Below are 22,294 nucleotides of genomic sequence, written 5' to 3' on the forward strand. Positions count from 1 at the left end.
CTAACATGAATTTCTAGCCTTTAAATTAAAATACTTTCTAAACCACATATGTCCAAATCTACACTGGTGCAAACAGGCAACAGAGCAGGGTTCAGATAGAAACAACTTTAAATAGTTCAGGTATGTGGCTTCATAACTTACTCACAACTTTAGGGCTCATTTAGTTATTTAGTCAAATGCACTTTGTATCAAACAGTACTCTGCAATATACTCTGCACTATTATCAAACTAGACATTTACTTCTATTACAATATAAAATCTTAAAAACATTCTTTGACACCGTGGGCAGAAGTTTCCCCCTGTTGGGAGTGTTGTGGGGGAGCGGAAGCAGGCATGGGGTTCCTGATCAGCGCCTTCAGTTGGGGGCATGCCACCATTTTACATGGGCAGGCCAATTAAGGCCCGCCCAGCGTGATGTCCGCCCGGAAGCACTGAGCGCTCCCTGTGCAGGCCGGGGGCATATTCCCTGAGCAGGGAGTGCACTCTTTCGCGCGTGTGCGCGAAAGAGCATACAGGTCTCCCTGAGGCAAAGTGCTACTTCAGGGAGATCGACTCAAGTGTGAAAACGTTATTAAAGGCAGAAAAAAATATTCTTGACATGTCCCCTCATTTGATACTATCACAAGCTGGGACATGTCCACTAATTTTATTTTAAAATTTTCCGAACATTTTAAATCCCTCATGAAACCTCATCCCCCACCTTGGATGAGGTTTCATGCTTTTTCAGAAGGCCATCTGGGCTCTTCATCTGTCCACCAAGGTTGGATGGGCAGGCCCATTAAGTAGGTAAATTACTTTTCTAAAGGCATTAAGTGGCCACTGACCCGGCTGCGTGCCTGCAGAACTGAGAATCTAAATGATGCGGGGTGCCATCGGGATGCACGCCCAAAGTCATCAAGTGTCATTTTACGCATCGGCAAGCAGGCCCTGCCACTGCTCGCCAACCGGAAATTGCTGCCCCATGTATTTCTCCTCAGTTACATTTTCCAGCCAAACATGAACTAAGAAATGCTTTTTTGTTGTGGAAAATTATAGTCTTCAAAAAGTTAACCATAAATCGTTCTTTGTATGTTAATTCACATCTTCAGTTATATTTAATGTTAACAAAAATATTCAGCTACTGTATATCAAGTAGGATAAATGCTTTCTTAATAAGGTTTAAATGTCTTAACTAATCTTTCAGTGGAAAGCAGCATGCATTTTGAAATAAATATCTCCAGGAACCACATTAATGGCTGTACCCATCACTGAAGGATCTCTGTTTGAATGCAAACCTCTGATAAATTTAGTGCCTGGGCCTCTGCATGAAGAGAACTGTGGAACACAATTCAGTTGTCAGGCAACTTCATGCAGAAGCAAGGTATTGGGCCAAAGAAAAAGAATTCAGAATGACAGAATTTTCCTGCATCACTACAGCATTTTCAGAGGAGTTTGGACAGTGTCTTTGAAAGTGGGTCACCCGTTTAATCAGGGAAAGTCATAACCAAAGGATACCATACTACAAATAATTTGCAAAAATTAAGTACATGTAAGATGAGGGTTTTGGTTAAGTTTACTTAAATGTTGCAGTGCCAATTCAAAAGAACAGGTCTTCAGTGCAATATGTATACACACTATGTCCTTTATGTTTAAAGATGCCAATCAAGCCATTAACAGTTAGCCTGCTTGATCTAGAATACCTAGAGTTAGCTATATTTTTCAGCACACTATTCTTAAACTTAGCCAGGCTTTTTTATATTCCTAGTCCAAAACAATTAGTATTTTTGCAATAGTTACTTTTCAGCTAATAGTTTGAACATCACAAATTAAAGCTCCACTGCTGGTACACCACTGCAAGGTACAACTATTATATATCAACACATATCCTCTAAAAATGAACCATCTTTGCAGCAACATCAAATAAGAAGATATAATTGTTTTCCGCAGTAAGACCAATTATATTTTCATGTTTGAATTTAGCAAATTCGTAAATGTGCCATAAATCTAAAAAAAATCAAATTCCTTATTATTCGAAGTATGTCACAGGACATTCAGAAGAAAAGTACTCTTCTACAAATGAAGTACTTTTAAAACAGCTTCTGAGACTGCATTCCCAGCTTTGTTAACAGCTTTGGACTTATATACTCCAGCATCACTTTCTGTAACATTTACAATGTTCAAATAATGGTGCCCGGAATCTTTTTCCTCAATGGTGTAGTTGGCACCTTCAAGTATTCTGTCATTCATATACCACATTACACTAGGTTTTGGAGTACCAGTCACTAAGCATCGAAAAGATGCTAAGCTCCCTATAGTTGCGGTACAATCAAGGAGGGATATTACAAATTTTGGTGGAGTTTCTGTCACTTGAAATTCAAATGAACAGTTTTCAGAAGCCTCTGCTTTAAACTGAACAGTCTCCTCCTTGGCAGGCTCACCAAATACATCAAAACTAATGTTCACACATTTCTCTCCCTTTTCTTCATTTCCATTCTCTGTTACTGCTATGAGTTTCACTAATTTCTGAGAATCATCAGTACCTTGCTCAAATTCAAACTCAACCTCAATTTCTGAACTCTGGTTGCTATGCAATAAAGAATGACCAACATCAACATCCAATTCCTGGGGACATTTTTGAGCACTACCCAATTGTACAACAGCTACAGCTCTACCACCTGCTTTTTTAAGTTCCATATTTGAATTTGTCACTGCAAGATAACCTCTACATGTTGTTTCTCCAACGCTATTCACTGATTTGCAACTGTATATGCCTTTGTCAGAAGGACAAACATTGGCTATTTTAAGGCTATGATTAGAATTATCTGTTCTAATGTATTTCTTGCCATCCACAGCTATGAGTGAATCATCTTTGAACCACATTATTTCAGGGGTAGGAATACCTGTCACTGAGCATTCAAAGACTGCATCAGTATTTTCTGGAATCTCAAGGTCAAAAATATGACTATTAAATCGTGGGGGCATTTCAGTGGCTTCAAAATAAATTTTCACATCTTCATTTTCTTTTGTTATAAAGTCAAGATTATGTTCATCAGCAATCATCATAGGAAGGACATCCAGGGAGATAATCATGTTTTTATTGTCAGGAGTGAATTCAGGAATTGTAACAATCTTTATCTGTTTTTCAAATTCTTTCACTTCACATTCATCAAGTTCAACTTCCAGAAGAATTTCTTGAGGTGATGGAGATCTTGATGTTTGGCCTTGCTGCACATCGAACTCTATAACATGTTGATGAGTCACAGGGGGTGGCAATGCAATTGACCTTCCATCTTGTGGTAAAACATCTACCTGACTAATACTCTTGGCTTCACCTACGATGTTTACAGCATTGCAAATGTATTCTCCTTCATCCTCTCTCTGAACGCTATGAATTACTAATATACACAAATTTCCTTCTCTTTCAAGTCTAGTTCTATGGTTTGGTTCTAATAACGATTTTCTCCTATACCACTTAACATCTGGAATTGGGCAACCAATTACTTCAGTGATAAATGTAAGTGTGCCTCCTTCATAGATTCTTTTTCTGACAAGAGGTTTGATAAACGCAGGTGGCATTTCATTTCCTTTTGCTTCAGCTTCCTGTGGAGGAGTTGAAAAGGACTCTGATCTTGGTTCTTCTGTAGCTAGGCTTACATACTCGAGAGGTGTTGTTTCAATACCCTCATCTATTGGAGTTCGGAAATATTCTGGTGGTGTATAAAACCTCTCCAGTAAAGCGCCAAAAGGAGAACTACCCACAGCATTAGGTGAAGACAATCTTTCTGGAGGAGTCACATAGCCAGGAGATTGAGGTGGGGTATGGAATGACTCTACAGACACAGCAGATTTGAAATTTTCAGAAGCCAAGGGTGGTGTATAAAATCTTTCATTCTCTGCTACATCATCACTAATTGTACTGCTAATCTCAATTGACATTTCGGATTCAGGGGAAAGAGAGCGTGCCCACTCTTCATTTTGATTATAGTAGTCATAAACAGCAGCAAACGTTACTTCCTCAACCTCCATGGAAGTTATTCCAGACTCATCATACCCAAACACCTCATTATTTGCCTCATGAATTGGTGCTTCTTCCTGTCTTGCAGTAGGGAGATACTGTGCTATGGAAACATTTTCATCTCCCTCATCTTTCTTAGAAATTGTTTCTGCCAGATCTACATTGTCATAAATGGGTTTAGGAGATATTGAGTTATCACTTAACTCCATCTCTGACATATTTCCTTCTGTTTCTGCTCTATTACTTTTAGCAACTTGCTTAATTGCACTTTCTGGAAATATACTATTCTCATACATTTCAGTTACAGAGGCACATTTATCCCCTTTTGGTTCTGTTTCTTCTTCCATCTTCCAAGCTTCAAATAACGTCTGGTTTTTGTCAAGAGAGCGTAGATACTGGCTAACAGAATATGTTTCTTCCGCTGCTATAACTGGCATTTTTTGACCTGTCAACTCTAAGTCTGTGACAACTTTCTTACTAACCTCCATCAAAGAAGAAGATTTACTTGAACAGTCATCAGCAAAGGATGTTGCTGAATCCGTGACTATTTTATTGCTTTCCTCCCTCAAAGATGAAAATTCATCAGAAAAGGAAGTTAGTGAGCCTATTATTGCTTCACTACTCTCTTCCTTTAAAGATGAAACTTTACTTGAAAATTCATCAGCAGTGCAAGTCATGGAGTCTCCAGATAGTTGTTCTTTTATGCCAAATAACGTAGAAGTTTCCACATGTCCTTCATGTACCGATAATTGTTCTTGTTGCTCAATATCTTCTTCCTGTCCCATTTTACTTAGATTAAGTAGAAAACGGCTAACAGATGACTCTGCTTCCTCATCAAATGGCTCAATATCCTTCAGATGGCAAATGAAACTATGCACTGCTGGCTCTATTGTAAGACTAGATACGCTCTGTACTTCTCCAGCTTTATTTTTAGCCACACATTTATAGTTCCCTAAATCAGATGCTGCAACACCATCAATATATAATCTATACATTCCTCCACTCTCTTCAAATCGGTGCTTGCTATTATCATAAGTTAAAACTCTGTCATTTTGGATCCATGTAACAACAGGTGTTGGCTCTCCAGAAATTAGACATTCAAACATCACCGATGCTCCTTCTGCACAACAAATCTTATCTAATTCTTTTACAACCTGTGGAGGTTCAGAAATTACATCAAAAGAGAACGTAAATTTATGTTTTGCAGTCTGAGAAGACGGTTCTTGAGATGACTGCTTGGAATCAAATTCATCTTCTTGAAGTAACTCTTTCCATTCCTCATCTTGCTCTGGAGTTGGAGTTGGAGCAGTTATTTTAATTTCAACAGAAGAAAGCAAAGATAAATTTATAGGACAAGGTTGGGGTGCTGCAACTTTTGGTAATTGCAAGGTGGACTTTGTTGCAGTATAAAGTGGAAAATAAGACTCAATTTCATTTTCAACCAGCTGGTCAACATCATCCTCTTCAGTATAGTTCTCTGGTGCTTCAGTCACATGTATATTAAACCTTTTCAAAGATTCTTCAAACAGCTCTGGTTCTGGAAAATAATTTTATTCTATTTAATTTGAAATCATAATTCATTAATATCTTTTTGCAACATATTTTAAAAAAAAATTTCATAAATAAAGTATGAAGAATCTTACCTTGTATTCTAAGTATGCCAGATGTACTTGCAGTTCCATATTGGTTGAATATTACACATGTGTATACTCCTTCATGTTCTTTGCAAGTGCACCCAATACTCAATGTAGATTTGTTTTCTATGGAGTAAATATTACAGTCCCTACTTCGTGGAATTGGGTGTTCATCCTTATACCAAGTTACAGTAGGTTGTGGGTGCCCATGAAATTGGCACTCAAGCACACACAAGTCTCCTTGCTTAATTTTAGGAGATGCAACATGCTGGAAAAATTCAGGTGGGCAATGTTTAATTGTAGGAGTCTCTTGTTTTAAGGATCTTTTGCCAGCCAAAAATTTATATTGATATCCCTGTATTTCTGTTGGTGTCTCTTCCATTAGCGAACTGAAGAAAGTTGAAGTTTTCTTTTCTTCTGTTAAAGGAGAAGATGTCATTGTTTGGGTGGAACAGTTAATTTGCCATTTTTGTTGCGATTCTTTCTGACTAATTTCAGATATGCAAATCATTGATGTCTCTCTATCTGCTGATGGATCAGATGTTCCATGGCCACCTTCCAGGTTCTCTGTCAGGGAGTCTTTGTGCATACTGATAAAACTTTCAAGAACTGTCTCATTGTCCTCCTTAAATTCTGCTTTGCCAAGAGATTCTATTTTGTCTATTGGAGATGGCCTTTTCAATGAACTTAAATAAGTTGAAGTTTCTATTTCCTCTGGTAAAGGAGAAGGCTTCACTATCCAGGTGGAATTCACAACCTTTGCTTCATAGTGTGGTTCTTTTTGTTTGATTTTAGCTACACTAATCATCTCAGTCTGTTTTACTGTAAATTTGGATTGGTCATACATTTCATGACCCTCTTCAGGTTTATCTGTTGGAAAACCAGGCTGTTGGTCATCAGTTGTTTCATGGTCTTCCATAAGTTCAATTTCATATGCAGGCACTTTTGCATCTATTGCTGTTTCTTTTTTCAATGAACTGAGAAAGCTTGAATCAAGTTTGCTATCTGGCAAAAAAGGTTGTATTATTTGAGTGGCACTTGTAACCATATCTTCAGGTTGTGGCTCTTTATGACTGATTTTAGTTATGCTAGTTATCTCTATTTGTTTGAATACTGGTATGGGCCTACTGGTTGTTCCATGGGCATCTTCAGGTTTTTCAGTTATATAGTCCCTCCTCATGCTAACAAAACCTCCAACAAGTTGATCTGGAGGTTTCTTGTGGCTATCCTTAACCTCAGATTTATATGAGGGTTCTCTTATTTCTGTTGCTGTTTCATTCATTGATGAACTGACAAATGCTGAGGTTTCTTTTTTTCCTGATATACAAGGTCTCAGTATTGAAGTGTGGTCTTTAACCTTGCCTTTATACTGTTGTTTTTGGTTGAGTTTAGATAAACTAATCGCCTCTTTTACTGCTGACCTAGATTGGTCAGGCATTTGGATTCCATGCCTATCTTCAGATTTTGCTGCTGGAAACTCTTTCTCCACATGAATAAAACTTCCAAGACTTTTATCAGAAGTTGACTCACATTCTTCTTGAACATCAAATTCATATAGAAATTCTTTTATTTCCATAGGAGTTTGTTTTATCACTGTTCCAGCAAAAGTTGATGTTTCTTTTGTTTTTGCTGTCAAGGGAGCATGTCTCACAACATGGTTGGAATCTATAAACTGTGCTGCATCTTGTCGGGTTTTTTGCCTGATTTTGGACATACTAATCACCTCTGCCTGCCTGACTGCTGATGCAAATCGGTCAGATATTTTATAACCATCTATAGGTTTTTGATTTGATAAATCTCTCGGTACGCTAATGAATCTTTCAGGCCCTTGTTCCAGAGGTGTCGCATAGTCTATCTTATCAAACTTATATGGAACATGTTTTACTTCTTTTGGTATTTCTTTCTTCAAAGAGCTGACAAAACTTGAGGTTTCTTTTTTCTCTGGTAAAATAGAGGATATTAGCATCTGAGTATAATCTGTAACTTCATTTTCAGATTGTGCTGCTTTTTGATTGATTTTGGAGATGCTAATCTCATTTTCCTTGGATGCTGATTTTGTTTGATCAATGATTATGTGGTCAAATCTAGGCGCCTCTTTTGCAAAGACATTCCCAGGCCATTGGTCAAGAGGTGCAATAGGGTCTCCTTCGACTTCACCTCTATGTGAAGTATTGCTTGGTTCTACTGTGTTATCATTCAATGACATTCTGAAAAGGGTGGAGGCTTTCTCTGTTAAAGGTGAAGGTATCAGTTTTTGTGTACATTCTCTCACCATGTCATCTTTTTCACCAAATTTGGATCCATTTATTTCTGTTGCTTTGGAATGCTCAAACACTGACTGGCTATTTTCAGTTTTCTTTGCTAATGAGCTCTGCATACTTATCAAACTTTCAGACCACTGATCAGAAAGTATCTCATGGTCTTCCTTAAACTCAGGTTTATTTGGACATTCTTTTACGTCCACAGGAGTTTGCTTTATCAGTGTTCTGGCAAACAAAGGGAATTCGTTTTCCTTCAATAAAATTTCTGCACACTTAACTCTGTCTTCAGACTCCACTGCTTCTTTAATTATCATTGTTTCTTTGACTGCTGGTGTGGAAGGTTCAAACAACTCTCCAGGCTTCTTTGCTAGCAAATCCCTTTGCATACTAATAAAGCCTCCAAGCCACTGGTCAGAAAGTGCCTGTGGTTCTTCATGAAGTTCACTCCCTGATTCTTTTCTCATATATTCTTTCTGAAAATAACATTCATCAGTTTCCTGTTCTTCCAGCCAGTATTGATTTTCCTGTGCCTGTTCTGTTTCTTGAATTAAATTACCTTTCAGAGATTGCTCTTTTAATGACTTTATGGCTTTTGTTCTGGAAGATGCTTCAATAATATTTTCTTTTGGAGCTCTTTGTAGTTCTAATTCCTGTGAAGGAAGTCCTAATATCCGTTCAATTCGACAGTGAAATTCAGGAGACTCTCTCTGGAAACATTCACCAGGAGATAATTCCTGTTCTTGCACAAAATAAGACTTACTACTTTCAAAATCCATGCGATCAAGGTCTCCCACACTTCTGCTGCGCTCTCTGTTTAAATAAGCATAATTGTACTTTAGATTGTCTTCAATTGATGCAGTGCCTAGGTCAAATGAAGCTTCAGAGAATGCAAGAGAAAATCTTTTTTTCCTTTTAGCTTCACGTAAAAGCTGTAGTTTAATTTTAATGTCTTCATCAATCAAGCTATCCTTATCCAGAATCCTCTCATATAACCTAGGTGTCTGTATTTCTGCAGGATCATCATTAAACAGATGATGTTTTGTTGGTGTCCTTTCAAAATACATTGTACGCATCAGTCTGATTTTAGAATTTGAATGTTTGTGCAAAGCTCCTTGAACCTGATATTTCTTATCAAAGGGAGATCCAACATGTCTGAGATCAACTCTAAGTCTTGCATCCCGTTTTTTAACTAAAGAGTCTATACTTTTGTGAACCATTTCTGATCTTTTCACAAAACTCAGATAGTTTGCATTTTGCTCTTCTTTAAGCGCAACAAGTAAAGATGCAGTTGCTTCTGCTGAGCCCTCAGAGTTTATTGCAAATATTTTATAACTCCCTGAATCTTTTTCTTCTACATTATTGATTTCCAAACTTGAGTTGTGAACGTGCATTATGTTTTCTATTTTAATAATCTTTCTTGAATCTTTGCATATAGGTCTGTTGTTATGAAACCATGCAATCTTTGGTGCTGGACTGGCAACCAGTTTGCATTTAAAAATAGCTTGCTCTCCTTCCATTACAGATTTGAATTTTAGCTTTTCAGTGAAAGATGGTCTGAAATTCTCAGACCAGGAACTTATAGAAGATGTTCTGCTTGCACAACGATCAGCAGAAACCAGTCCCTGATCTAAATAATCTTCAGCATCAGAAAATGCATCCCGCAGGTTTTCTCTGTTTTCCAAATATTCTCTCCCATCACCGAAAAACAATTCTGCAAAAAAAAAGAGAAATAATTTGTATGAAATTTCTTAAAAACCAGTTCAATACATTAAAAATTAAATTAAGCACAAATCTGTAATATAATGAAATGATGAACTTAATGCATCAGCGTTTTCACAAATACTATAAAAAATTCACTCACCATATTTGTTCGAATAAACGCAAGACCATTTTCTTTTTAAAGATTCTGAGCAGGAAAATCGCTCGTTCTTTGTTCCTTCTTCAGACTGTAGCAATTTCTTCTCAAAAATCATATTAGAGTGTATATTTTGAAAAAAGCATAAAGTGATCTCATGACAGAATTTTATTATTTTTAATGTAAAATCTGTCCCTGTGATTTGGGATATCTAGATTATTACAATTCTTACCTGACTTGCAGACAGCAGAATAAACGCCCTTTCTGATCCTTTCGACAGTAGATAAATTTTTCAGCCAGTTTGATATATATAGTTTTAGAATTTTAATAAATAGATGTATATAAATTCATCCATAACTGTAATCCTTCTAATTTGCATGAGAAGGCGTTTATTCGAACTAATATAGTTGCTAGATTCACAACATTACGTAAAAAAAATGCCAGCGTACATGAATACATACTGCTATCTGCAAGGCAGTGTAAATACACAAAGATAGGTTGATGTCATGTAAATGGAAGAAAACAAATACAAAAAATGTAAAATACCCTGTTCAAATTTCCTTTAATAAAATATTGCCTGAAAGTTCTTTAAATACCATGTGCAATTCTTATTGAAATGTTTATTGGAAGCTCAGAAATAAATGAGATGAATGAAAGTACTGACTCAAGCAATCGTAAATAAAATATATATTTCCAGCATTCAAGAGTTCATTTAAGAGTTCATTTAAACACTTCTCATTACATACTTCATAATAGAATACAACATGCATCTCATCATACTCCTTTTGTAGTATATCAATTACGACAATGAGCAATACCAAATTGAAATTCAGCTGAAATATGAGGAACTAATGCTGGTTAAAAAGTAAAGTTGCCTGTAAAGTAAATATTGATGTTAAAGTTTTTTTTTTGTTTAGGTCAAAATGATTGGCACAGACAACACGTGATTTTTAACACTGTAATACAGCAGAACTTATCCTGATGGTAAAATACCAAGGTTATGGCGGTAGTTGGAACTTAGCATTAAATACAAAATTAAAGAAATTTTATCAAATAATGACAAAAGTATTACCTCTCACTTCCATTTCTATCTGCTGTTCAATCTTGTCTTGAATCTTTTCTTTTACAGCTGCATGAAAATGAATAATATTGAATACAATGAGTGTAGCACTAATTTGCCAAATCATAATAAAATGTGCAAAAAGTAAAAAGAAACTGGAAATACATTGAATATGCAAAGACATACAAAACATACATGCAAAAAATTTAAAATATATTTGTTACTTGTGATTCCCAGAAGGTTTTACCAAGCAACCGGTTGGCTGAATCACAAAGCTAATTCAGACAATCCAGGATTTTGTAAAAAAAAGGATTCATTCTCTGTTTTGCTCTGTACCAAAACATCAAACATGCCTCAACATGCCTAATCTGGTTTCCGAAACATAAATGCAATAATCCACAGGTCAACAAGGTGACTTTCTGCACAGAATCTTTCCATGAGATGTGCTGAGATGCATGATAGAGTCATATTGGGAAGGACCAAAGCATGCAATTGCCAACCTGTCACTCTAAGTAGAGTGTTGCACGCTGTTTCTCCAGCAGAGTTAACCGCTTTGCATGAATAAGTACCACTGTGACTTTGGCTGACTTTTTGTAATTTTAAACTGCATAGTAACCCATCATGTTTAATGGAACATAATGAAGATTCTTCAACTATGCGTTGGTTGCACAGCCAAAGTACACAAGGTGATGGTACACCTTTTACAATGCAAAACAGTAAAACATCTTCTCCATCTTGTACAATGATTTCTGGAGGCAACTTTTCCAAAAACGTCGGTGCTATGGCTCCAGTGTCTATCAATTCGTCAAAGGGTACTACGTCAGGATAATAGTCTCTGCGTCGAGGCTTCTCTTTTCCATTTGGCCTTTTGTTTGAAGACGGTGGTGGGCTTGATGGTTTCTTTTGTACTTCTGGTTTGCTATCAGGTGTGATATGTGGCTTTTGTTCAGTTTTAGTGCTATCTGAGCTGCTATCAGTGGGAATTTTTGCACCTGTTTTGGGTTTTGATTCTTCAGCTATGCAAGAATAAAATTAGGATAAATGTTAACTGATTTAGCAATTTCAGCAAAGTAAATACTTGAAAAATTTATAACAGCAAGACGCAATGTTTGCAATAATTCATGCAGATTGGGGGGTGTGATGAGATGTCTAGTGATAAGGTTTGTATAAATCACTAGCTAAACAATTTAAACTGAACATTTTACTATTAATAGGTAAATTTAGGATCTTCTTAAAAAGATACTAAACATATTTTGGAAAAGAAACAATGAAGTGGATGGGTCAGGATGTTGTTTGTAAATAAAATAATAAACAACCACCTTCTACTATTAGTACTGCAGTAGTCTTCATTTCACCACCTTCATTTCTTGCAATACAGCTGTACTGTCCCTGATCTTCTAAGTGCACATTTAGGATAGTGAGAGACATAACATTTCCATTCTGAGAAATCTTCAGTCTTCCTGATTCTTCCAGTCTTCTGCTTCTGTGACTCCAGATGACCTCTGAAAAAGATTCCCCACTAAAAGAGCAGATGAACTGTGCCATCTGACCAGCTTTCACCCTCAGATCACTAAGTTCAAGGAGAATTGTAGGAGCCTCAAGGGCAGGTTTGGCTGCAGTAACAGTTATTTTAGCTTCGCACTTAACCTCACCATAAGGATTTATAGCTTTACACCTATACATTCCTGTGTTTTCTTCTTGGATGTGTTGTATAATTAATTCAGATGATGTCAAAACTTCATCTTCTGTTATAGTTACAATTTTTATTCTCTGAGCTTCCACAAGTTCTTGATCTGCTCTATACCATTTTATTTCAGGTCTTGGGAATGCTAGGACTTGACATTTTAGAGATGTAGTTTCACCTAACAAAACTGTGACATTATTCATATCTTGCAGGATTTTCGGCGAACTTTGGCAGCCACTTCTAACTGTTTCTGTCTTGACAACCTTTTGGCATTCTTCCCAACTTTCAGAAGAAACTGTCTTGCTCGATGAACTCATGGAAATACTTTCAAACATCTGAACATTGTACATATGTTCTTGCTGTAAACTGATTTCCTTTGTATAGTTCTTTGTATGCTTTAAGGTCACAGGGGACTCCACATGCATTTCAGATACTTCAAAAGTCTTTGAAGCGATGGATTCCTCTACAGCTTTTCCAGAAGTTGTTATGCTCTGACTATCTATGCTTTGCACTTTGTAATCTGAGTAACAAAAGACAAAATATTAATCATGATATTAAATCATGACTGACAAAATAATAAAAGCAATAGCTCATGTTGTCCAAAGGGCAACCCAGCATGCTAGCCACATGCTAAAGAAGTGCAATTCACTTGATTGAGGAAAACTCCCATTTCCTTTTCCTCAATAAAATCTGCAAAATTCTATGAGAGAAAACAGCATTCATTGAACAAAATGAAGATTTAGCTCTTCTCTTGCAAATATTCAAGATGAAGATGAAGATGAAATGCTTCTAAATTGTGCATTAAATTGATCAGATTTTAGAAAAATGAGGTGACAAGAAGTGTGAACTCTAGGACTGGCAGAAAAAAATCAATAATAAATTATACCTTTGGCGTGCTACAGCAAATGGTAGATATCTAGTCAGAGGGTAAATTGTTTGACTTTCAAGTATTGTAAGTGTAGCACTACTAGGTTTTTTGTCAGCACAGCTTATTTTTGCTTTGCGTATATATTGCCCAAAATGAGCTGTACTTTGCCGAAATTGCTAAATCAGTTAACATTTATCCTAATTTTATTCTTGCATCATTAATAATGTGTGGTATTGTTCTCAGAATTATCAAAATGAAGTACCAGGACTTTGCTTGGCTTCATTAACTGTCCATTATGCAACTCTTAGATCTTTGGTTTGGGACCAACAGAAACTATTGCATAAAATATGCTTCCTGCCCCAAAGTGCACTTGCCTACTTGTATATGCACTCGATAAGGATAGGCAATTGGGCTCATGTTGCTTCTTCAGAAGAACCAAATGTAGACATATGAAAGATACTGAGTCTTTGATGTAATCAACCTTTTTATATCTGGAAAGGAAATCAGGTTTTGTACTGTATGACTGGCATTATGAGTGAAAAGTCAAGGCACATACTTGCTACTTGAAAATTAGTGTGTCTTTGTATGGTTGAGTTATTTAGGTGCATTTGATGAAAACTTTCATTTCATTTTATAGTTTTCTGGAGAAATCTTAAAATAGAAGCTACTGCAAGAGGAGATCTAACTTTTAACAAGAAAATCCAAACAAAATGATTAAATATGATGCTTTATTGCTGAATAAATTTACAGTTGTATATTCTACAACATATTAAGTTGTTTAACAAAATAAACTTATTTAGTAAAAAAGTATAATCATTTTATAGTGGAATTCCACAGTGCACAGCAGGTGGCCTCTTGTTTACCTCAGAAGTGGATGAAAGAACAGGCCATGAGTTACTACAGATGTGGAAACAAACTAGATGAGTTGCTTGATGAAGTCTATAACTGATGAAAATGCTTCAGCAAGGCACAAAGATATGGTGGAATGGTGTTCAGCAATACAAGCACAAAATCCACATGCTTTCACAAGAAGTGAACACGCTTGCTGGCCCAATTGTGCTGATATGTAGAAGTGAATGCCACAGGCAATGTCAAACATTACAAAACAATGAAACCAACCACAGGCAGAAATATGCTTCAAAATGCATACCAGGAAAACAGAAATGTAAAATGAATGTAATGTGTAGCATATAAAGCCAAAATAAAGAATAAGTTAATTTACCTTCCAGTTTTAAGTTAGCAGTGCATGACACCTCTCCAGCAGAGTTGGATGCCACACATTTGTACATTCCTTCATCCTCTGGGTAGGCTTCAGCAATTTCCAGCTGGTAAGTATCTTCAAACTGAACCATCTTGAAGAATCGTGATTGTTTGATCTCCTTCTCTTTACTATACCATGTCATCTTTAGATCTAAATGTATTTAAAAAAAATGCAGTTTCATCAAAAACATTGACCCAAATTGACTTCAATCTTGCTAACAAATTCCAATTTGATGAGCTACAGTATTAACTTAAAAGTGATGCAATTAAACTCAAATAATGTAATTGTATTGTGCTTATAACTGAAATAATGTAGCTGAAATATAAAGTATGTGCAACATAAAAATCTGTTATGCACATGAATTGATTATGTAAAAACAGGAAGGGAAGGAAGTGGCACTCCATAAAAACAGTGGGAACACCCAGCAGCAAAAAAGACAAAAGAAGTGGAGGTAGGGAGAAGCACAGAATCACAGAATCTCACAGTGCAGAAGAGGCCCTTCGGCCCATCGAGTCTGCAACGACATATGAGAAACACCTGACCTACCTACCTAATCCCATTTACCAGCGCTTGGCCCATAGCCTTGAATGTTATGACGTGCCAAGTGCTCATCCAGGTACTTTTTAAAGGATGTGAGGCAACCTGCCTCCATCACCCTCCCAGGCAGTGCATTCCAGACCGTCACCACCCTCTGGGTAAAAACGTTTTTCCTCACATCCCCCCTAAACCTCCTGCCCCTTACCTTGAACTTATGTCCCCTTGTGACTGACCCTTCAACTAAGGGGAACAGCTGCTCCCTATCCGCCCTGTCCATGACCTCATAATCTTGTACGCCTCAATCAGGTCGCCCCTCAGTCTTCTCTGCTCCAACGAAAACAACCCAAGTCTATCCAACCTCTCTTCATAACTTAAATGTTTCATCCCAGGCAACATCTTGGTGAATCTTCTCTACACCCCTTCCAGTGCAATTACATCCTTCCTATAATGTGGCGACCAGAACTGCACACAGTACTCCAGCTGTGGCCTCACCAAGGTTCTATACAACTCCAACATGACCTCCCTACTTTTGTAATCTATGCCTCGATTGATAAAGGCAAGTGTCCCACATGCCTTTTTCACCACCCCACTAACATGCCCCTCCATCTTCAGAGATCTATGGACACACACACCAAGGTCCCTTTGTACCTCAGAATTTCCTAGTGACATGCCGCTCATTGGATACTTCCTTGTCAAATTACTCCTTTCAAAGTGTATCACCTCACACTTTTCAGGATTAAATTCCATCTGCCACTTATCTGCCCATTTGACCAACCCTTCTATATCTTCCTGTAGCCCAAGACGCTCAACCGCACTGTTAACCATCCGGCCAATCTTTGTGTCATCCGCAAACTTACTAATCCTACGCCCCACATAGGCATCTATGTTGTTTATATAAATTACAAATAATAGGGGACCCAGCACAGATTCTTGTGTTACGCCACTGGACACTGGCTTCCAGTCACTGAAGCATCCTTCTGTCATCACCCTCTGTCTCCTACAACTAAGCCAATTTTGAATCCACCTTATCAAATTACCCTGTATCCCATGTGCATTTGCCTTCTTTATAAATCTCCCATGTGGGACCTTGTCAAAGGCTTTGCTGAAATCCATATAGACTATATCAAATGCACTACCCTCATCTACACACCTGGTCACCTCCTCGAAAATTCAATCAAATTTGTTAGGCATGACCTCCCTCTGACAAAGCCATGCTGAATATCCCTGATCAAACCTTGCCTCTCCAAGTGGAGATAGGTTCTCTCCTTCAGAATTTTCTCCAATAGTTTCCCTACCACTTACGTGAGACTCACTGGTCTGTAGTTCCCTGGCTTATCTCTACAACTCTTCTTAAATAGAGGAACTACATTAGCTGTTCTCCTGTCCTCTGGATCTCCCCCATGGCCAGAGAGGAATTAAAAATTTGGGTCAGAGCCCCTGCAATCTCCTCCTTTGCCTCCCTCAAGTGTCTGGGACACAAATCATCCGGACCTGGAGATTTGTCCACTTTTAAGCCTGCCAACACCTCCAGTACCTTGACACTCCCTATATCAACTTGCAGAAGAACCTCGTAGTTCTCTCCCAGAGTTCGATGCCTTCATCCTCATTCTCCTGGGTGAAGATGGATGTGAAGTATTCATTCAACACTCTAGCGATGTCATCTGGCTTTACCCATAGATTGCCCCCTTGGTCCCTTACGGGCTCTACTCTTTCCTTGGTTATCCTCTTCCCATTGATATACTTATAGAATATCTTGGGATTTTCCCTACTTTTATCAGCCAGATCTCGCCTAATTACTTTCTTAAGCTCCACCCTGCACTTTCTGTACTCCACTAATGCCTCCGCTAATTTGCTTTCCTTGTACCTGATAAAAGCCTCTCTTTTCCTTCTTATCGTAACCTGAATATCTCTGGTCATCCATGGTTCTCTGGGCTTGTTACTCCTTCCTATCACCCTGGAGGGAACATGTTGAGCCTATACCCTCTCCATTTCCTTTTTGAACGCCCTCCACCACTGCTCCTTTGTAGATTTCCCCACAAGTAGCTGTTCCCAGTCTACCTTGGCCAGATCCTGCCTAATTTTACTAAAATCCACTATCCCCCAATCCAAAACATTTTTTTGCAACTTGTCTATTTCCTTGTCCATAACAAACTTAAACTGTACCATGTTGTGGTCGCTATCACTAAAATGCTCCCCCACCACCACCTCAGCCACCTGTCTGGCTTCATTCCCCAGAATTAGGTCCAGCGCTGCGCTGTCCCTTGTTGGACCCTCTACATATTGACCTAAAAAGTCCTCCTGTACACATCTTAAGAAATCCACTCCATCCAAGCCCTTAACACTATGTTTATCCCAATTAACGTTGGGAAAGTTGAAATCACCTAATATAATTAACCTATTGTTATTGTTTTTACACACCTGCGCGAATTGTGCACATATTTACTCCTCAACTTCCCGCTGACTATCTGGGGGATCTATAATAAACACCTAACAATGTGGCTGCTCCTTTTTTATTCCTAAGCTCTACCCACAAAGCTTCATTCAATACCCCCTCAAAGATATCATCTCTCCTTACTGCAGTAACTGACTCCTTAAATAATAATGCAATGCCTCCTCCTCTTTTACCCCCTCCCCTGCCTCGCCTGAAGATTCTATATCCCAGAATGTTGAGCTGCCGATCCTGGCGCTTCCTCAACCACATCTCAGTGATGGCTATTATATCCCAATTCCACATGTCAATCCTCATCCTTAACTCATCCGTTTTACCTGTAATACCCCTGGCATTAAAGTAGAGGCCATCCAGCCTTGCCCTTATTCCCTTGAAACTTAATGCAGCTGTACTCCCTCTGACTTGATTGTTTTACTGTATTATGATGTATCCCTATTCTACTAACATTCTGTGTCCCCTCCCCCTGCCAAATTAGTTTAAACTCCTCCCAACAGCACTAGCAAACCCACCCTCAAGGATGTTAGTCCCGTTCTGGTTCAGATGTAGACCGTCCCACTTGTACAGGTCCCACCTTCCCCAGAAATGGTCCCAGTGATCCAGGAATTTAAAACCCTCCTTCCTGCACCAACTTTCAAGCCACGTATTCATCTGCGTTATTCTCTTATTTCTGAGCTTGCTAGCAGATGACACTGGGAGCAATCCAGAGATTACAACCCGAGAGGTCTTGCTTTTTAGTCTACTGCCTAACTCCCTGAATTGTTGATGCAAGACCTCATCTCTCTTTCTATCTATGTCATTGGTACCAACATGTACCATGACCTCTGCCTTATCAACCTCCACAGGTTAAGTGCTAGACAAACAGAAGGAAGAACTCAAAAATGACATCATAGTCAGCACAGATTGAGGTGCAGCAGAGCCCGAGAATTACAGCTAAATGTTTCCATTATTATTTAAGTCTTAAACGAATAATATAATTTAGATTTTAAAAAGACCTAAAAGGCTAAATAACCTGAATAAAAATAAGGGGATAAAATAAATTAGGTAGAGGAAACCAACATTACAGGAATCTAATTTGCATTAAATAAATATCTGATGTATTTAAGTAATAAATAATTAAATAAACATTAATTAATTATTAATAAACTTTGAATCAAACCAAAACCATCAACTGATTATAATCTAGACATTAATTACTTCTATTAGCTCTAGAAATAAATTACTAGCAACAATAATGATTAAAGATTAGAAATGGCAACACAGGCCGTATGTTGGGACTACAGGGTATGGGAACATATCGACCTTAAGATTGGCCTGGATGACTGTAGAAAGTGTGTCCACCACTCACAGTCATTGAGCTGGGCTGCAAATAGGAACAGGTAAGGAGATGGTACTGGAATCTAGTTCTTTATGTAGCAGTTATCCCTACTATATCTAGTTCCACTATATCCCTACCATATCTAGTTCAGTACAAATTACTGCCTCTAGTTTCCTGGTTTTATATTGGGCACCGTATATATTGCTGTGCTCTCAATTTAATTTGTCTTTATTAATATATCTCTTGCTTTGTTATTTTATATTGACAATCTATAACCTTATTTGTTCTCTGACCATTTATGTAGCCCTATCTCCATTCCTTCATCTGACCTTTACTATCATCTCGTACTTCAGGCTCCTGTTATTTGCTCCTGTTATTTCTATTGGAGCAATCCCTCTGTTTTAGTACTTTAAAGTTTGATCCACAGTCCTATTTATCCTTCCCACTAAGACCTTGGTTCAATGCTTCTTCAGGTGGGGCCCATCCTAATGTTGTAGCTGCTTTCTGTCCTAGTTACTGGCAGTAGTGTCCTGATTAAATGGAACTCTTTCTTTCCATACCATTCTTTCAGCTGCACATCTGCCTCCCTGATCTGTCAATCCAAATGCCAATTAACACGAGGCTCAGATAGATATTCTGAAATTAGTACCCAAGATTTCTTGCTTTTAATTTAGTTCCTAATATCCATTTAGCAGAACATCCTCTGTGTTCTTCTCCATGACGTTGGTTGTGACAAGGATCATAACAATTGGATCTTCACCCTGCATTTTCAAGTTCCTCTCTAGTTGCTCTGAGATATCTGTTATGAAATAGACAACATATCCTTCTGGACTCTTGGCTGTGATCACAGAAGAGTCTATCTATCTGTAATTATTTAATTCGCAAATCCCCAATGACTATAACCTTTATGTTTCTATTTTACTCCCCACCTTTGAATGCTTCTTGCTCCATGATACCATGGTTAGCATTCTGTCCATTCTTACTGCAGCCTTTATCCTTATCCTCACAGGTAGCAAGTAGATTGTACCTGCTAAATAGGGCCAGTTTCTCCAGTACATTCCCTCTGTCTCCCCTAAGTTGCCCCTAACCTGCTGACCGAAAGTGACACACTTCCCTTTCTATGCCTGTCTTGAGGCTGAACCAGTCTGTCTGCAACCTTGGTGTTGTGAGCTTTCAACCTAATATCCATGCCATCACAAAGGCTACCTTATCATGTGGCAATGCTGCATGTGCTCATCCCCATGGATGTGTTTGCCACCATTGGAACAGTTGTCATAGAGGCAGGGGCCAGTAACAGGGCTAAAAGCACAGAGGATGACATTATGTTTTTGCTTACAGCCCAGCTTCTCAATTCATGCTTCACCCTCATCCAAATAGGCTGGTGGGCATGCAGACAGAAATGCTTGATGCACTGGCAGACCTGCCAAGAAGCCTGTCATCACTGCCAAGAAGCACACAAGGGTCTGACTCCACCCTGTCATGGGTTTTGCAGAGAGCTTGAAGACCATTCTTTCCGGTGTGGAAGTGGTGGCAAACCCCATGAGAACACTTGTGGACCCAACTGTGGTCCAACATCTGATGGCTGATGTCTCGACTTCCATTGCAGTACAAGAGGAAGCCACCCAACATGTCAGTGCTGCAGTGGAAGCTCAGGCTGAGGTAATGTTACCATCTTGGCTGCAGATACCAGTGCTCAAAGGGGCTTGCACAGTCTGTCAGTCTAGCAATATGTCCTCCAGAAGATTACTAGGATTACGGGTGGGGGGGGGGGGGGGGGGGGGGGGGGGGGAGGATGTGTGTGTGTGTGTGTGTGTGTGTGTGTGTGTGTGGCAGTGGCACCTTGGAGCACAAACCTGCTATCCTCTCAGGATGGCAGCATTTATACTTCCATCACTGTCATCCTGCCAGTCAGCCCAGATTGCTGCCACCCATGTTGAGGCAGTACAGTCTAAAGGCAGGCCTTCAAAGCCTAGAACTGCTCAAGATTGTCCTACAAGGCCATTTGCAATCGCCCTACCTTCCATCACTCATGCAGCAGCAACTGGGGTAGTACTAAGTAGAAGGACTAGGACAGACAAGGCGACATAGAAGACAGGCACTAAGGAAATGCACAAGGGTGAGTGAAGTACTTGAATGTTTTGTTGAAGAAAGTTGGCATGAAGTAGTCATTTTCTGATGGCTTTTATTTTAAGACTGAGGACACACTGATGATCCAATACAGAGGGATGGAAAGGTGCAGGATTGTTAAACAATGGAAATCTGTGGGTTTATTCACAAGAACCGCAGTTGAACCACAAGTTCACGTGCATCCCATTCGGTGACTGCTCCCTTACTCCTATCCTCTTCCACCTCCTTCTGAGGTCTTGCCGTATCCCTGATGGCAATAGCTGTGTCATCATGATGACCAGGCTGTAAAGGATGTAACAGTCCACCACAAAATGGGTACCTGCTCTAGTCAGTACTGGGAGGGCTCCTCCAGACTGATCTAGGTAACAAAACCATTGCTTCAGCACTCCATCTTCTACTTGATGATGTTCCTCATGACAGCATGCTAGTCATGTGTGGCCTGTTTGCAAAGGGGTGTCATTAGCCTGGTATTAAGCAAATAGCCCTTGCTGCCCACCTCTGTTTTGACCTGATGACTGAAAGAATGTTGCAACAGCAGACTGACATGGAATAAATGCATCATGACCATTTCCAGGGTAGCAGGCTTTCATCATTGAGCACTGAGTGAATGGTAAACTTTACGGTTTTGGTAGGTCTCACAGTTGACGTGTATGAAGTGTACGGGATGATGTGGGAGCCCTTTAAAAATGGCGGCCAGGATCCAATCAGGATTCTGGCTTCTATTTTAACTGGGATTAAGTCCTACAGCATGGAGTCGGGCCTTTTAAACAACCCACCCTGGCACCCAACAGCCCCTGTGCCTGCCTCCATACTTATTCCCAGGTCAGCTGGCCTGACTCAAGCTCAACCCACACCTCCACAATAAAAATCCCATCTTTGCGGGCACTTTCTCCCAATGCGGGTGGGCCAAGCCAGGAATTTTTTCAACTCCACTACCCGCCTCGATGATGAAAATCCAGGCTGTGGTACCCACAAAGCCACATATGTGCAGTCAATGGCAGCCTGCACTATGGCAAAGCCCCATATCCTGCCAAAGCCACATGTATCCTCCTCCTGCATAGCTCTGTTCAGAGAAAACCCAATAAAGTCCCATCTCCTGGCAGACAGCAGCTGTGTCACCTCTCCCATGCAGCACTGGAAGTCGAACTGGTAGGTGTTAGATATGTTATTTGTTCCAGTCTGGAAGAATCTAGTTGTGAAGAAACTGAGAGCCACGGTCACCTTTACGATCACTGACAACACCACCCTC

At 39.1% G+C, this 22,294-nt stretch overlaps 2 protein-coding genes across 2 annotated transcripts in view; both read right to left on the reverse strand.

Moving 5' to 3' along the window:
• Nucleotides 1-22,294, reverse strand: part of ttn.1 (titin, tandem duplicate 1) — a 685,821-nt gene that overhangs the window by 296,083 nt on the left and 367,444 nt on the right. Inside the window, exons 66-68 of the mRNA XM_041201521.1 lie at nucleotides 14,579-14,767; nucleotides 12,124-13,008; nucleotides 10,817-10,873 (exon numbers count right to left, since the gene is read on the reverse strand). Coding sequence (XP_041057455.1) covers nucleotides 10,817-10,873; nucleotides 12,124-13,008; nucleotides 14,579-14,767 — 1,131 coding nt within the window. The remainder of the gene's footprint in view (nucleotides 1-10,816; nucleotides 10,874-12,123; nucleotides 13,009-14,578; nucleotides 14,768-22,294) is intronic.
• Nucleotides 669-10,810, reverse strand: LOC121285225 (titin-like). Its single transcript, XM_041201522.1, has 3 exons — nucleotides 9,751-10,810; nucleotides 5,638-9,600; nucleotides 669-5,531 (listed from the first exon to the last, which is right to left on the reverse strand). The coding sequence occupies exons 1-3, from the start codon at nucleotides 9,860-9,862 to the stop codon at nucleotides 2,050-2,052; spliced, it is 7,557 nt and encodes a 2,518-aa protein (XP_041057456.1). The 5' UTR covers nucleotides 9,863-10,810; the 3' UTR covers nucleotides 669-2,049.

Source organism: Carcharodon carcharias, chromosome 12 (genome assembly GCF_017639515.1).
Source record: "Carcharodon carcharias isolate sCarCar2 chromosome 12, sCarCar2.pri, whole genome shotgun sequence".
NCBI lineage: Eukaryota > Metazoa > Chordata > Chondrichthyes > Lamniformes > Lamnidae > Carcharodon > Carcharodon carcharias.

Coding starts and splice junctions, on each gene's coding strand:
- LOC121285225 (XM_041201522.1), bottom strand. CDS start 9,862: ATGATTTTTGAGAAGAAATTGCTACAGTCTGAAGAAGGAACAAAGAAC. Junction 9,601..9,750: donor CGTTTATTCGAACAAATATG/GTGAGTGAATTT, acceptor TTTTTTTTGCAG/AATTGTTTTTCGGTGATGGG. Junction 5,532..5,637: donor TGGCATACTTAGAATACAAG/GTAAGATTCTTC, acceptor ATTATTTTCCAG/AACCAGAGCTGTTTGAAGAA.